Below are 18152 nucleotides of genomic sequence, written 5' to 3'. Positions count from 1 at the left end.
GCCATGCTGTCCCACCACCAGGAGACTGTCCAACGCCACGAAGCCGCCCTGGTTCAGCAAGAGGCCTTAATGGCTAGACATTGTCATCTTCTGTCGGAGATGCTGACTTCCATTAAGCAAATATCTGATCGTCTTACCCCGGCAACAGTTCCCGTCCCAGTACCTCAGATTCACGTACCCATGGCAGTTAACCCCATGGCTGAACCTCGTCTTCCACCTCCCCAACGGTTCTCAGGTGATCCAAGTGCTTGTAAAGGGTTTCTCACCCAATGTTCTCTCTCCTTTGAGCTACAACCCCCGTCGTTTCCCACCGACCGGTCTAAGATCGCTTATATCATCACCCTGCTGTCGGAAAAAGCCCTGGCCTGGGCTACTGCTGTGTGGGATGCCCATAGTTCCTGCTGTGCCAGCTACTCTGCCTTTGCTGAGGAATTCAAACGAGTGTTTCAAGGCCCAAGCAGTGGTTCTGACTCAGCCAAACAGCTCCTGACTCTCCACCAAGGATGGCGCAGCGTGACGGACTATGCCATCCAGTTCCGCACGGTGGCAGCAGCAAGTGGCTGGAACAACGAGGCGCTCACGGTGTGCTTTCTGAAAGGCCTTTCCGACACTATCCAAGATGAACTGGCCACTCGGGAACCACCGGACAATCTCGAGTCCCTGATCAAGTTGGCCTCACGCATTGACCAGCGTCTGAGAGAGAGAGAACTCAACCGTAGACCTCTAGCCCCTATCAGTCCCAGCTCCGAGTCCCCACCTTTATCCTCGCTGGCTCCATCGGAACCCATGCAGATTGGACGCATCTCCCAGGCTGAGAGAGACCGCCGGATGAGGGAGCGACGCTGTCTATATTGCGGCAAACCGGGCCATTTCCGTTCCACGTGTCCCGGGCTCCAGGGAAACGCTCTGTCCCGTACAGACCGGGGGAACTGTAACGGGAAACATAACCTCCTCCCATCCGTCCAACTCCCGTCTGCTCATTCCAGTCACCCTCTCCTGGGACAACCACAAGCTTCACCTTCAAGCCTTGGTAGACTCTGGAGCCGCAGGTAACTTCATGGATGGTGTCTGGGCGAAGGAGAATGGCGTTCCCTCTGAACCTCTAAGTGAACCCATGAGGGTCACTACATTGGATGGAAGCCCTTTGGGATCTGGACTTGTCACTCATGTCACTACCTCCTTGCGACTTTCAGTTTCACAACACCAGGAATTGATGAACTTTCATTTGATCTCCTGTTCCGAGTTCCCTCTCGTCCTTGGATACCCCTGGCTTCACAGCCATAACCCTCACATCGACTGGTCTGTGGGCACTATCAAGCAGTGGGGTCCTACGTGCCAAGCTACTTGTATTTTCCAGAATTCCCGAGTTCTACTCCCGAGTCTTTAGAATCCATCGACCTGACCCGAGTTCCCGAGTGTTACCATGACCTCAAACTGGTGTTTAGCAAACAGAGGGCCACCATGCTACCACCCCATAGACCTTACGATTGCCCCATCGACCTGTTTCCTGGCACTTGCCCCCCAGGGGTCGGATCTTTCCCTATCTCCACCCGAACGAGCTGCTATGGATACCTACATCAAGGACGCTCTGGAAGCAGGCCTCATGCGTCCATCCACCTCCCCGGCGGGAGCAGGGTTTTTCTTTGTGGCCAAGAAAGACGATGGATTACGTCCTTGCATCGACTACCGGGGACTCAATGCCATAACCGTCCGTAACCGTTACCCGCTACCCCTTATGGCCACAGCCTTCGAGCTGCTCCAGGAAGCAGTTGTTTTCACTAAGCTTGACCTGCGGAACGCATACCATCTTGTGCGGATCAGACCTGGTGACGAGTGGAAGACCGCTTTCAACACGCCTACTGGTCACTATGAATACTTGGTGATGCCCTTCGGCCTGACCAACGCCCCAGCGGTGTTCCAAGCGCTCATAAACGATGTGCTTAGGGATATGCTTAACATATTTGTGTTCGTTTACTTGGATGACATCCTCATCTTTCGAGCTCCCTTCAAGAACACACTAAGCATGTCAGACAAGTACTCAAACGCCTCCTGGACAGCCATCTGTACGTTAAGCCGGAAAAATGTGAATTCCATTCATCCCGAGTACAATTCCTGGGATTTGTAGTGGAACCCGGTCGAGTCCAAATGGACCCCAGGAAGGTAGGGGCGGTAGCGGATTGGCCCACCCCAAATCCGTTAAGGAAGTTCAGCGTTTCCTGGGCTTCACAAACTTCTACCGCAAGTTCATCAAGAACTTCAGCTTGGTGGCAGCCCCTCTCTCAGCTTTAACCAAGGGTGGCAATGCAAGGTTTTTGTGGGGAAGAGAAGCTGAGACGGCCTTCCAAGGACTCAAGCAGCGCGTTCTCTCTGCTCCCATCCTGATACTACCGACTACGGATGAACCATTTGTGGTGGAGGTAGACGCATCAGAGGTTGGTGTTGGAGCTGTCCTGTCTCAGAGGGGTGAAGACAAGAAGCTTCATCCGGGCGCTTTCTTCTCACACCGGCTTACCCCGACTGAGAGGAACTACGATGTGGGGATCGTGAACTCCTAGCGGTTAAGATGGCATTGAAGGAATGGAGACACTGGCTCGAGGGGGCTTCTCACCCGTTTCAAGTGCTTACGGACCACAAAAATCTGGAGTATATCCAGCAGGCGAAGCGGTTGAACTCTAGACAAGCTAGATGGTCTCTTTTCTTCAATCGATTCCAGTTTATCCTCACCTATCGGCCCGGGTCGAAGAATCTCAAACCGGATGCCCTGTCCCGAGTCTACGCTCCTGCCATTCGAGATGACACGGACATGCCTGTCCTTCCTGCTGCTAAGATTGTGGCTCCGATCTCGTGGCAAGTTGAGGATACCGTGAGACGTGCTCAAGCTAGCGAACCGGACCCGAAAGGAGGTCCTGCCAATCGGTTGTTTGTCCCCAAGGCAGTGAGGACTCCGGTCCTTCTGTGGGGGCACTCCTCTCGCCTCACCTGTCATCCGGGCGTAGGTCGCACCTTGGAGTTCATCCAGCGTAAGTTCTGGTGGCCTACCATAAGAGAAGACGTTGCCACTTTCGTCAATGCCTGTCCCGTGTGCTGCCAGGGCAAATCTTCTCACCTCCGCCCTCAAGGACTCCTTCACCCTTTACCTGTTCCCCACAGACCCTGGTCCCATATCTCATTGGACTTTATTACTGGACTTCCTCCATCCCATGGCAATACTACTATCCTAGTCATAATCGACAGGTTTTCAAAGGCGGCCAGGTTCGTCCCTCTGACTAAGTTACCTTCTGCCAAGGAAACGGCTGAGTTGGTAATTAATCATGTGTTCCGAGTCTTCGGCATTCCTCAAGATATGGTTTCTGACAGAGGTCCCCAGTTCGCCTCAAGGTTTTGGAAGGCCTTCTGCCAACTCATGGGGGCTTCTGCCAGTCTATCTTCAGGGTACCATCCGGAGTCCAACGGCCAAACAGAGAGGATGAATCAAGAGCTGGAAACCACCCTCCGATGTATGACTCGTGACAACCCGTCCACATGGTCATCCTTTATTGTTTGGGCCGAATACGCGCACAACACCTTGCGCTCCTCCTCCACTGGTATGTCCCCGCACGAGTGTCAGTTTGGCTATGCTCCTCCATTGTTCCCGGACCAGGAGGCAGAAGTCAGAGTGCCTTCAGCCTTGAAGTTCGTCAGACGCTGTCGGCTTATGTGGAGGAAGACCCGTCTTAATCTTATGCGTTCCTCACAGAGGTACCAACAACAAGCCAACAGACGTCGCCGTCCCGGGCCTACCCTGCGCCCCGGCCAGAGAGTCTGGCTCTCCACAAGAGACTTACCTCTACGGGTGGAGTCTCGCAAGCTGTCCCAAAAATACATCGGTCCCTTCAAGGTTGCCAGGAGAGTTAACCCAGTTTCTTATCACCTACACTTACCCAGATCCCTTAAGATTAATCCCACATTTCACATTTCATTGTTAAAACCTGTTGTTTTTTCTCCCCTTGTCCCGGCAGACAGACCTCCCCTCCGCCTCGTGTCATTGGAGGCCAGCCGGCTTATACCGTCCATCGGATACTGGATTCCCGCCGGGTGCAGCGGTCCTGGCAGTATCTGGTGGACTGGGAAGGCTATGGTCCCGAGGAGCGCTCCTGGGTTCCTGCCAAAGACATCCTGGACCCTGACCTCATTCGTCAGTTCAGGGCCCTCCACCCTGAGAGAGCTGGTAGGAACGTCAGGAGCCGTTCCTAGGGGGGATTCTGTCAGGATTTGGCCAGGGTTGTTCCGGGTTTTGGTCACTAGATGCCCCCATTGTGCTTTTTGACCTTATGTTTTTTCCCTTGTTCCCCATTATTATTTGCACCTGTGCCTCGTTTCCCCTGATTGTATTTAAACCCTTAGTTTCCCTCAGTTCTGTGCTCTGTGTTTGTATGTTAGCACCCAGCCCTAGTGTTCTGTGTATTCTTGTCGATTCCGGTGGATGCTCTTGTGGAATTCTGTTTTTGTTTTTGAGTATCTCTTGAGGCTTTTTTGTGCTATTCCTACCACCTTTTGGATTTGCCATTTTTGTATTTAAGGACTTCTCCTTTTTACTTTATTAAATACACCGTCTTAAGTACTGCTGTGTCTGCCTCATCTTCTGGGTTCTGCTGACTATTCGTGGCTCAGTTGGTTAAGTGACTGTTTCTCACTCCGGAGACCCAGGTTCGTAACCGGGTCCTGACAGTCTTGGCTGTGTGCTTAGGATCGTTCTCCTGTTGGAAGGTGAACCTTGGCCCCTAGTCTGAGGTCCTGATCTCTCTGGAGCAGGTTTTAATCAAGGATCTTCATGTACTTTAATCCGTTCAGCTTTCACTCGATCTTAACTAGTCTCCCAGTCCCTGCAGCTGAAAAACATCCCCACAGCATGCCGCTGCCACCACCATGCTTCACTGTAGGGATGGTGCCATGTTTCCTCTAGATGTGACGCTTGGCATTCAGGCCAAAGAGTTCAATCTTGGTTTCATCAGACCAGATAATCTTGTTTCTCATAGAGTCTTTAGGTGCCTTTTGGCAAACTCCAAGCAGGCTGTCATGTGCCTTTTACTGAGGAGTGGCTTCCGTCTGGCCACTCTACCATAAAGGCCTGATTGGTGGAATGCTGCAGAGATCATTGTTCATTTGGAAGGTTCTCCCATCTCCAAAGAGGAACTCTGGTGCTCTGTCAGAGTGATCATTGGGTTCTTAGTCACCTCCCTGACCAAGAAAACCACCATGTTAGTGAGAGTCTCATCTTTCAATAGAAGGGTCATAATAGTTGGTAGGCCAATTTTGTGAGAAGACCAATTTTCGGGATGTCACATGGTCTGACAAACATCGCTCTAGCTCTGTCACCTTTCACCACAGATGCGGAAGTATGACATCGGTGGATGTGGTGGATTGAGACGCATCCAATGATCTCTCAGATCTCTCTTAAACTGACATATTTTTATGTGACTTTTGAATGACTACCTAATCTCTGTACTCCACACAGACAATTTTCTGTAAGGAATTTCAAACACAGATTCAACCACAAAGACCATGGAGGTATTAAAATGCCTTGCAAAGCAGGGACCTATTGGTAGATAAAATACATTTCAAATAGCAGACATTGAATATTCCTTTGAGCAGGGTGAAGATATTAATTATACAACATTGTAATTATTTCACAATACTAACCCATATGACAGATCGAAAAGAAGGAAGCCTGTACATAAAACAATTCCAATACATGCATCCTGTTTGCAATAAGGCACTAAAGTAAAACTGCAGTAAAAAATAATTTAACCTTATGTCCCGAATACATGTTTGGGGCAAATCCAACACAACACATCACTGAGTACCACTCTTCATATTTTCAAGCATGGCGGTGGGTGCATCATGTTATGTGTATGCTTGTCATCGGCAAGGAACAGGGTGTTTTTTGGATAAAAAAAAGAAAAAAGAATAGAGCTAAGCACAGGCAAAATCCTAGAGGATCTGTATGCTTTCCAACAAACTGTGGTAGACAAATTCATCTTTCAGGAGCGCAATAACCTAAAACACAAGGCAAAATATACACAGGTGTTGCTTACCAAGATGACATTGAATGTTCCTGAGTGGCCTAGTTACAGTTTTGACTTAAATCGGCTTGAAAGCTGTGGCAAGACTTGAAAATGTCCCCCATCCCTCCCATCTTTGTATCCTACGTAATAAAATGTAGCTTCGACTGTTTTCAATTGAAAATCCAGATGACAACAACTGCTGTGGGTGTCGCTTCAGGCAACATAGTTAGTACCTTGCCCTACAATACAATATAGGGGAAACTTAATATTCCATTCTAGATTAGAACTCACATGATAGGCTCTGCTCTATATCAGCTGCTGTCAGGACAGTTAGAAGGAGATACACCATTGCAATGGGTGTCAAAAACAGGTTTGTCTGTAAAGCATCTAACCTAATTTGACTACATCAATTTAATTTTCTACTGTTGCTGCTACACATGGATGCTCTTCTTGTGTTTCCTCTTTGGCTCAAATACATTTTTTAATGAATAAAATACATTTAATGAGAGTCAAGGGACCGGGGATAATCAGACTGATTTTCTTGAGAAAAGAGCCGAACTAGCTCATTAAAGGGTGAGTTCTATCTGCTAGTGCACAGGCTCCATCTGCTGGGAACTCAGCAATGTGTGTATGTGTGTGTGTACCTGTTTCTGCTCTTCCCCCAGGCTGTCCCACATGGAGGCCACGATCTTGGACACATCCCCGAAGGTGGCGTTGGGGTTGGAGCCCTTGATGGCCGCCTGGGTGTCCCTGAAGAAGAGGGCGTAGGCTGACACGGGCTTCGACGGCTCGTTGGGGTCCTTTTTCTTCTTCTTCTTCTGCGGTTTGGGCTTGGGCTTTGTCATCTCCGAGGAGGGCCGCTTCTCCCCTATCTGGAAGGGCGAGAGGAAAGGAGAAGGGGGGGGGGAGAGGCAGAGAGAGGATTGTAAGCAACGACTGACAAAAGTGCTGATCTCAACAAAAACGGTTTATAGTGGTTCCGCCTATTCTACTTCCATGGTTAGTCATCCTAAAATGATAACAGATAACTGTGGAAGCTGAGATGTCGACGGTACCTTAATCTTTTGTTTTCTAGGTAAATGGTAGGTAAGGGGGCCTGTCATTGTAAAAGCCCTGTATCGAAAGAAACAGAACTTGAACCAATCTTCTCACAATGGTATCCCCAACAAGACAGTGGAAAGCCAGGTGAGATATTTCCTTGTAGGGAAAACCTTCGACAAGGAAGGAGAGCAACACTGTCGTATTAATCACAAATACGACATCGATGGAACAGGACTGATCGGTCGGTACCCTTCACAAACACAAATAACAGATTAGAGAAGGAGGGTTCTGAGAAACCAAGAGCCCCTTCTTCTGAGAAGAGAAAGAAAACAAATCAGTTACTGAGAACGAGGGTGAATGGCGGCTGACATTTCTGGACACCCTCACCTGAGTCTATCTACCTCCCCAGAGTACGGTTACATTTTAGGACACGACCTGAGGTAGAGAGACTGGGAAGAGTGCCATGGTCTGAAGGAGAGAGGAGTACACTAGGTAGAACCTTATCACAACTAAATGTGGTTTTATACTACTCATTCACACTATATGCTTGACTCTGCATTTGTTTTAAATGTTTTCGTTTCTGGGTGAGGAGAGAGTATAAGTGAGTCAATTGAAAGCTTGGGATGGTTAGGTGGCCATGATATGAGTGCAGATGAGAATATCAAAAGGATTTGAGCAGACAAATTTCAAACTGCAGCTCTAAATAGTAATTTGCAGGATAAGTAAGACCACATGACACCTTCTTGTAAGAGCTAACCACTTGTTTCATTAAGAATAATCATAAACAGCCATCATAATATATTTTCCACAGTAAAGTACAGCTTTAGCCTATATTTGACATTGAAGTCTATCAAATGTTTATGAATACATTAGTCACCTGGCACATAAAGCTTCGAAGAAGTCAAATCCAGGTCAACTTAGCTTCGGTTTGATTCTTTATGGAAATTTCATTCCTCCTGATGTGAGTCAAGCCCATCAACCATTTGAGGAGAGGGAGAGAAACATAAAGTGGAGTGAGGCTGTAGCTAATGGAGGATGGAACGGAGAAGTGACTGCGGCTTGATGTGCCATTAAGAGTCCTGGTGACCATAAAGAAAAATAATCACATTTGATAGCCTACATAATTACCAAATATATAATGATCATCTATGATTGTGTGGATTGAAAGATGCATGCATTCTTAATGTAAGGCTGAACCCATGACTCAAGTGACCATTTTAAGGGCTTTTTTCAGGTAGCATAATCCCCGTCATATAAGACTATACAATATATTTATCTCCAAATGTCATGTTTATGTTACCATTGTGTTAGATTTGACAAAATACAACTACTTTGAAAATGTTCTGTGAAAAAAAACATTAATCCATACTGCTCTAGTATTAACAGGCAATCAGGGACACAAACCATGTGAAATAATTCTGAATGATCACTTGACTAGCAACTATCAAACGGCAACTCGAGGATGTTGAAAGCATTCCCATTTCATACAATCATCATTCCTTTTAACTGCGCTTTCTAAACAGAAATGATTGCCTTTGAAATGGCATTGTTTAAGAAACCATTTGAAACAATATCTTCCACACATAGCATGAAATTAGCTAATCAGAATCGGAGACTCGCAAACGCTTTGGGTATAAAAAAGGGTCACTTGAATATAACTTTGGATGTGATGTGGATGCGGAAATTAATGAAGATACCCCATTCAAAGTGGAAATGCACTCATGCCTGTTCTCTCTCTCTCTCTCTCTCTGGTTCGGATAGTATACATTTTTTTCTCCGTGAGTGTGTGGTTTCATAAAAATAAAAAAATCTTCCACTTTTATGCAATTAGGCAAAAAAAAAGCTTTGAAATGACATCTGTTCCCCTCTGCCTTTGATGTAAAAGCTGAATAAATTGGAGTAGAGCTAATGAAATGACAAACTGAAAAGCAAAATAATCTCCAGGAAAAATCATTTATACTTATAAATGGCAAAGCACAGCAACCCGTCAGAGAGAGAGAAAAAAAAGAAGGAAATTCTCTCATTGCACCATTTTCTCTCTGTATACAGTATGATAGTTGGCTACACTAGATAAAGAAGAAACAATACGTCAATGGAACATCGACTCAGATGGAATAGAATACTGAGGAAATGGAACGGATGAGTATCATTTGTAAAGCTGGGTAGCCTATACGTTCAAGTGTCAATGCCGTTGTAACAGTAAAAGCAGCTTACTGATGGCATAAAAGCAAGATGGTCGCTCAAATGAACTGAACCTGCAGTTATAATATGCGCAGTCTTGTTCACAGATCAAAATAGAAATGGCCACTCTCCAACCACTACACCACACAGTCAGACTGCTGATTGCACTATACTATAAACATATAACAAAATTGTATATAAATGGTAAATAGATTTTCAGTTCGCAAGTCTAGGCCTAGATTTGAAAGTGTCAGCTCTAGGCCCATACAATCAGCATTGCTGTTGTCAGAAATGTGGAGAGGAAGAGAGGGGAAGAGGATGCTGGGGAAGGGGGGAGGGGTTGCTGTAATTCTGCATGGACAGCACTGTGCAGAGAAGATGAGATTAGATTTGACAGCCTGATACCTGCGTCACTGTCAAAACTAGAGAGAGGGGGGAGGGAGAGAGAGAGGGAGTGGTTGTTTAATCAGAGAACCCAGCACATACGTATATTTACACATCAAATGAAAAGCAAAATGGAACCCAGAAAGGGTAAGGTTATCTCTAAAACGTCTCCCAAGGGCTGTGCATCGATTTCAAATGGGTGAGAATGTGTACAGTGCCTTCAGAAAGTACATATTCATACCCTTTGACTTATTCCACATATTTGTTGTGTTACAGTCTGACTTCAAAATTGATAAAAAACATTTTATTTCTCACACAATACCCAACAATGTAAATTTATTGAAAATGAAATACATAAATATCTAATTTCAATAAGTATTCACACCTCTGAGTCAATACTTTGTAGAAGAACCTTTGGCAGCGATTACAGCTGTGAGTCTTTCTGGGTAAGTCTCTAAGTGCTTTCCACACCTGGATTTTGCAACTTTTGCACATTAATCTTTTCAAAATTCTTCAAGCTCTGTCCAATTGGTTGTTGATCATTGCCATAGGTCTTGCCATTGATTCCAAGTAGATTTATGTCACAACTGTAACTTGGCCACTCAGGAACATTCACTGTCTTCTTGGTAAGCAAGTCCAGCGTAAATTTAGCCTTGTGTTTTAGGTTATTATCCTGCTGAAAGGTGAACTCCTCCCCCTTGTCTGGTGGAAAGCAGACTGAACCAGCTTTTCATCTAGACTTTTGCCGGTGCTTAGCTCCTTTCCAATTATTTTTTATCCCGAAAAACTCCCTGGGCCTTAACAATTACAAGCACACCCATAACATGATGCAGCCACCACAATGCTTGAAAATATGGAGAGTGGTACTCAGTAATGTGTTGTATTGGATTTGCCCCAAACCTAACATGTTGTATTCAGGACAAAACGTTAATTGCTTTGCCACATTTTTTTGTAGTATTACTTTAGTGCCTTGTTGAAAACAGGATGCATGTTTTGCAATATGTTATCACTGTGTCAACTAGTTTATTATTGTGGAGTAACTACAATATTGTTGAACCGTCCTCAATTGTCTACTATCACAGCCATTAAATTCTGTCACTGTTTTAAAGTCAAATCAAATCAAATGTTATTTGTCACGTGTCGAAAACAACAGGTACAGTGAAATGCTTACTTACAAGCTATTATAACAATAAGAAAATACTTTAAAAAAAGTAAGAGATAAGAAAAATAAATAATTAGAACAGCAGTAAATAAAAATATATACAGGGGCTACCGGTCCAAAGTCAATGTGTCAATGTGCGGGGGGACCGGTGTCGAGGTAATTGAGGTAATTATGTACACGCAGGTAGGGTTATTAAAGTGGCTTTGAAATAGTCTGGGTAGCCATTTGACTAGCTGTTCAGGAGTCTTATGGCTTGAGGATAGAAGCTGTTTAGAAGCCTCTTGGACCTAGACTTGGAGCTCCGGTACTGCTTGCCATGAGGTATCTTTAGAGAACAGTTTATGACTAGGGTGTCTAATTTTTAGGGTCTTCCTCTGACACCGCCTGGTATAGAGGTCCTGGATGGCAGAAAGCTTGGCCCCAGTGATGTACTGGGCCGTACACACTACCCTCTGTAGTGCCTTGCGGTCGGGGGCCGAGCAGTTGCCATACCAGGCAGTGATGCAACCTGTCAGGATGCTCTCAATGGTGCAGCTGTAAAACCTTTTGAGGATCTGAGAACCCATGCCAAATCATTTCAGTTTCCTGAGGGGAATAGGTTTTGAAGAACCCTCTTTGCGACTGTCTTGATGTGCTTGGACCATGTTAGTTTGTTGGTGATGTGGACGCCAACGAACTTGAAGCTCTCAACCTGCTCCAGTACAGCCCCGTCGATGAGAATGGGGGCGTGCTCTGTCCTCCTTTTCCTGTAGTCCACAATCATCTCCTTTGTCTTTATCACTTTGAGAGAGAGGTTGTTGTCATTACACCCCAGGTCTATGACCTCCTCCCTATAGGCTGTCTCATCGTTGTCAGTGATCAGGTCTACCACTGTTGTGTCATCAGCAAACTTAATGATGGTGTTGGAGTAGTGCCTGGCTGTGCAGTCATGAGTGAATAGGGAGAATAGGAGGGGACTGAGCATGCACCCATGAGGGGCCCCGTGTTGAGGATCAGCGTGGCGGATGTGTTGTTACTAACCCTTAATATCTGGAGGCTGCCTGTCAGGAAGTCCAGGATCCAGTTGCAGAGGAAGATGTTTAGTCCCAGCGTCCTTAGTGTTGAGCTTTGAGGGCACTGTGGTGTTGAATGCTGAGCTGTAGTCAATGAATAGCATTCTCACATAAGTGTTCTTTTTGTCCAGGTGTGAAAGGGCAGTGTGGAGTGCAATAGAGATTGCATCATCTGTGGAGCTGATGCGGTATGCAAATTGGAGTGGGTCTCGTGTTTCTGGGATAATGGTGTTGATGTGAGCCATGACCAACCTTTCAAAGTATTTCATGGCTACAGACGGGGAGTGCTATGGTTCGGTAGTCATTTAGGAAGGTTACCTTAGTGTTCTTGAGCACAGGGACTATGGTGGTCTGCATGTTGGTATTACAGATTCAGACAGGAAGAGGTTGAAAATGTCAGTGAAGACACTTGCCAGCTGGTCATCTCATGCTCGGAGTACACATCCTGGTAATCCTTCTGTTGACCTGTTTAAAGGTCTTACTCATATTGGCTGCAGAGAGCGTGATCACACAGTCATCTGGACCAGCTGATGCTCTCATGCATGTTTCAGTGTTACTTGCATCGAAGCAAGCCTAGAAGTTACGTAGCTCATCTGGTAGACTCATGTCTCTGGGCAGCTCTCGGTTGTGCTTTCCTTTGTAGTCTGTAATAGTTTGCAAGCCCTGTTTGCAAGCTCAAATCCAACGAGCGTCGAAGCCGGTGTAGTATGATTCAATCTTAGTCCTGTATTAACGCTTTGACTGTTTGATGGTTATTCGGAGGGCATAGCGGGATTTCTTATAAGCTTCCTGGTTAGAGTCCCACTCCTTGAAAGCGGCAACTCTAGCCTTTAGCTTGGCGTGAATGTTGCATGTAATCATGGCTTCTGGTTGGGGTATGTACGTACAGTCACTGTGGGGACAACGTCCTCGATGCACTTATTGATAAAGCCTGCAACTGATGTGGTGTACTCCTCAATGCCATCAGAAGAATCCCGGAACATGTTTCAGTCTGTGCTAGCAAAACCGTCCTGTAGTTTAGCATCTGCTTCATCTGACCACTTTTATATAGACAGAGTCACTGCTGCTTCCTGCTTTAATTTTTGCTTGTAAGCAAGAATCAGGAGGATATAATTATGGTCAGATTTTCCAAATGGAGGGCGAGAGACAGCTTTGCTATACGTCTCCATGTGTGGAGTAAAGGTAGTCTAGAATTTGTTCCCATCTGGTTGCACATTTAACATGCTGATAGAAATTCTGTAAAACTGATTTAGGTTTCCCTGCATTAAAGCCAACATCCACCAGGAGTGTTTGCCTCTGGATGAGCGTTTTCCTGTTTGCTTATGGAGGAATACAGCTCATTGAGTGCGGTTTTAGTGACAAGTTCGCTCTGTGGTGGTATGTTGACAGCTATGGAAAATACAGATGAAAACTCTCTAGGTAGATAGTGTGGTCTACAACTTATCATGAGATACTCTTCCTCGGGCGAGCAAAACTTTGAGACTTCCTTAGATATCATGCACCAGCTGTTGTTTACATAAATGCATAGGCCCCCGTCCGTGTCTTACCAGAGGCTGCTGTTCTGTTTTGCTGATAGAGTGTATAACCCGCTAGCTGTATGTTCTTAATGTCGTTGTTCAGCCACGACTCTGTGAAACATAAGATATTACAGTTTTTAATGTCCCATTGGTATGATATACAGGCTTTCAGTTCATCCCATTTATTTCACAGCGATTGAACATTAGCTAGCAGAATGGAAGGCATGGGCAGATTAGCCACTTGTCGCCTGATCCTCGCAAGGCACCCTGATCTTTTGCCTCGAAGTCTCTGTTTCCTTCTCCGGGGGAATCACAGGGATCGGGGCCTATCCTGCCTGCAGTATATCACTTGCGTCCGACTCATTGAAAAATAACTCCTCGTCCAATTTGAGGTGAGTAATCCCAGTTCTGATGTCCAGAAGCTCTTTTCGGTCATAAGAGACGGTAGCAGCAACAATATGTACAAAACAAGTTCTGAACAACACGAAACAAACTAACAAAATAGGATGATTGGTTGCAAGCCGATAAGATGACAGCCTTACCCTCCAGCTCCATCACCTCATGGTAAAATCCCTGAGTGGTTTCCTTCCTTTCCGGCAACTGAGTTAAGAAGGACACCTGTAGCTTTGTAGTGACTGGGTGCATTGATACACCATCCAAAGTGTAATTAAGAATTTCACCATGCATAAAGGGATATTCAATGTATTTTTTTTACCTATCTACCAATAGATGCCCTTCTTTGCCAGGTATTGGAAAACCTCTCTGGTCTGTGGTTGAATCTGTGTTTGAAATTCACTGTTCGACTGAGGGACCTTACAAATAATTGTATGTGTGGGGTACAGAGATGAGGTAATAATTCAAATATCATGCTAAACACTATTATTGCAACTTATTATGTGACTTGTTAAAACCTCTTGAAACTCCCCATCCCGGATCCGGGATCGTGACTAAAGCCTCAGGCTCATTAGCATAACGCAACGTTAACGATTTCTGAAAATCGCAAATAAAATGAAAATAATGTGTCTGCTCTCAAGCTTAGCCTTTTCTTAACAACACTGTCATCTCAGATTTTCAAAATATGCTTTTGAACCATAGAAATTGACTAATTTGTGTAAGAGTATGCAAAGCTAGCTTAGCATTTTGAGTAGCATTTAGCACGCAACATTTTCACAAAAACCAGATAACCAAATAATTAAAATCATTTACCTTTGAAGAGCTTCGGATGTTTTCAATGAGGAGACTCTCAGTTACATACCAAATGCGCAGTTTTTCCTGAAAGTGTCTGTGTGTAGGAGAAATCGTTCCGTTTTGTACATTGCATCTGGCTACCGAAACAAACCGAAAATTCAGTCACCTACAACGTCAAACTTTTTCCGAATTAACTACATAATATCGACCGAAACATGGCAAACGTTGTTTGGAATCAATCCTCAAGGTGTTTTTTCACATATCTCTTCATTGATATATCGTTCGTGGAAGCTTGCATTCTTCTCTAAATTCCATGGAAAAATACTTGCAGCTGACTTTTGCGCACCAATTTCGGCGCAGGACACCGGGCGGACACCTGGTAAATGTGGTCTCTTATGGTCAATCTTCCAATGATCTGCCTACAAATACGTCACAATGCTGCAGACACCTTGGGGAAACGACAGAAAGGGCAGACTTACTCCTCTCGCATTCACAGCCATATAAAGAGACAATGGAAAACAGAGCCTCAAAAATCCTGCTCATTTCCTGGATGCCGTCTCATCTTGGTTTTGCCTGAAGCTCACGTTCTAGGGCACAAACAGAAAATATCTTGGTAGTTCTGGACACGTCAGAGTGTTTTCTTTCGAAAGCTATCAATTATATGCATTGTCGAGCATCTTTTTGTGACAAAATATCTTGTTTAAAACGGGAACGTTTTTCATCCAAAAATGAAATAGCGCCCCCAGAGCATCAAGAGGTTAAGCACATTTTTACTCCTGAACTTATTTAAGCTTGCCATAACAAAGGGGTTGAATACTTATTGACTCAAGACAATTCAGCTTTTCATTTGAATGAATTTGTTAAAAAAATATTAAAACATAATTCCACTTTGATTTTAGGGGGTATTGTGTGTAGGCCAGTGACAAACAAGTCTACATTTGATTAATTTTTAACTCTGTAACACAACAAAATGTGGAAAAGGTCAAGGGGTGTGAATGCTGAATGCACTTTACCTGTCATGGGTTTGGTGGATGCCAGGAGAACGCTACCTGCCTGAATGGATAGTTCCAACTGTAAAGTTTGGTGGATGAGGAATAATGGTCTGGGGCTGTTTTCATTGTCTAGGCTCCTTAGTTCCAGTGAAGGGAAATCTTAACGCTACAACATACAATGACATTATAGAGGATTCTGTGTTTCCAACTTTGTGGCAGCAGTTTGGGGAAGACCCTATCCTGTTTCAGCATGACAATGCCCCAGTGCATAAAACAAGGTCAATACATAAATGGTGTGGAAGAACTTGACTGGCCTGCACAGGGCCCTGACCTAAACCACATCGAACACCTTTGGGATGAATTGGAACGCCGACTGCAAGCCAGGCTTAATCTTTCAACATCAGTGCCCGACCTCACTAATGCTCTTGTGGCTGAATGTAAGCATGTCCCCGCAGCAATGTTCCAACATCTAGTGGAAAGCCTTCCCAGAAGAGTGGAGACTCTTATAGCAGCAAAGGGTGGACCAAATCCATATTTTTGCCCATGATTTTGGAATGAGCTCTTCGACGAGCAGGTGTCCACATACTTTTGGTCATGTAATGTAGATGTGGAAGGGGGGGATTCAATGTATTTCGTAAGAAGATACTTCCGAGAGCTGTATTTTTGTATTTGTATTTTTAAAATACCTTTCTACATCATTTTTTAATGCGGTTCACCATTGTGTGGCCCCCTATCATCCGGCATTGGTATCAGAATTCTGATGGCACTATGGTGTGGTAAGAGCGTCTGCTAAATGAACTAAACCTAAATGTGTAAGTAAGAATAGACAATTACAAAGCATGCTGAGTATTATTCTAATGAGCTCAGCCCCGAAACAAGGTTTTGTCTAGAAGGGATACAGCTTTTGTCAAAATTGAATTTTCGTAGCAGGTTTAAGAGAACTAGGTCACGCTGTATGTCATCTAGACATGACCCTGAAACGAGGACAATAATAATACTCGTGCTTTGCAGTTAATTCTGGTATGTTCATTTTCACATATACATTTACTGTACATTTTGGTAATTTAGCAGACACTCTTATCCAGAGTGACTTACCGTCAGTGCATTCAACTATGGTAGGTAAACAACAACATATCACAGCCATAACAAGTAAAACATTTCTGTAACCATTACTGAGAATGTTGTTGCTGTTCGGGCCGGCGACTTGCAAATGCATTTCTGTATTTTAAAATACAAAATACATGTATTATGATTAAATACATTTCAAAATACAAGTATTGTGTAGTTTATTTTGATACATTGATCTTTATGCTATTTTGTAATTGTAGTTTGCCATTTTATTTTCAAATGTTTGCCCATCCCTGGTTATTGTACCCCCTTAGCTCCCTGGAAAATGGACTCTTCCAACAACTGACTTTTATAAGGAGTGCTTAATGCAGCTGTCTATAAGCCTTTGCAGGTTTAGAAAAAGCAAAGTGGGCATGGCTTGAACTGTGGTGACTGGTTATTGGTTTTTCCTGGTTATAGATTGGCAGAGTTTTTTCTAGTCAAGTCACATGGCCATAGCCTTACCTATACCAACAAAAGACTGACGTTTATGCTTTAACTATATACCACACACATCTGAAAACTCATGTCATATTGTTCCTCTGTAAGTAAGTCTGACTGAACGTCATGACCCTGAGTATATCCAGGCATATGTGCAGAGAACCACACAAATCAAAAGGAAATACTGTTCAGACCAAACAATTATGAAGAGGAAGTGTAAATGTATGTGGCACATGATATTTAAGACATGATTATATTGGTTGGAAATTAATATTATAGCCCAGGCTCTTTGGCTCAGGAAATTGCAACCAAGGCAGGCATTCGGCAACGGAAAACCTCAGAACTCTTGATGATTTATGGAAAAGATATTGACATCGTTTTCCCTCAAACATACAGCATACAGACAAAACTTGCACACCAGATATGACATCTACCAATAAATTCCATTTAAAAGGATAACAGATTAAGTTGATATGAACTAAACCTACAAAATATGAATGATGGGTCGTGTGTGGCTCTGTTCAAATCCCGCTGTGGCACTGATATAAAAAGTCTGCTCTCAATGTAAGTCTCTATGGATAAAAGCATCTGCTAAATGGTATATATATATACACATGGTTGGGTACATTACTTTCTGAATGTTACCTGTCCCAAATTGTAAACAGTAACTGCACTTTTGATTACCCAAACTCAGAAATGTAATTGGATTACTTTCAGTTAGTTTTGGATTACTTTCCCCTCAAGAGGCATTTGAAGACAAAAAGGATCCATCAAATGCATTTGGTGTGTAACAGACTCGCTCAGGTGGAACAAACTTAAACTTTCGCCTTTTTTCAATGCTGAATTGAATGTTATTGAGAACACAGAAAGGTAACACAATGTATTTTTTTTCCACATACATAATTTCTGAATCTAAAAGTAATCTAAGGAGTAATCCTCTAGTTTAACAAAAAAAAAGTATTTGTAATCTGATTACAATATTTTTGCTGGTATTACATGTAACCAAGGATGGAAATGAAGATGGCCCGCTAGCCTGAGGCTAG

General features: G+C 44.2%; 1 protein-coding gene across 3 annotated transcripts in view; it reads right to left on the bottom strand.

Annotated features, from left to right (window-relative positions):
• Positions 1-18152, bottom strand: part of LOC135504459 (thymocyte selection-associated high mobility group box protein TOX-like) — a 135088-nt gene that overhangs the window by 9997 nt on the left and 106939 nt on the right. For all 3 annotated transcript variants that reach the window (XM_064923077.1, XM_064923079.1, XM_064923080.1), the window contains one exon: positions 6689-6916. In XM_064923077.1, the coding sequence (XP_064779149.1) occupies positions 6689-6916 (228 nt within the window). The remainder of the gene's footprint in view (positions 1-6688; positions 6917-18152) is intronic.

Source organism: Oncorhynchus masou, chromosome 18 (genome assembly GCF_036934945.1).
Source record: "Oncorhynchus masou masou isolate Uvic2021 chromosome 18, UVic_Omas_1.1, whole genome shotgun sequence".
Classification (NCBI taxonomy): domain Eukaryota; kingdom Metazoa; phylum Chordata; class Actinopteri; order Salmoniformes; family Salmonidae; genus Oncorhynchus; species Oncorhynchus masou.
This window is presented reverse-complemented; position numbering and strand designations above follow the sequence as displayed.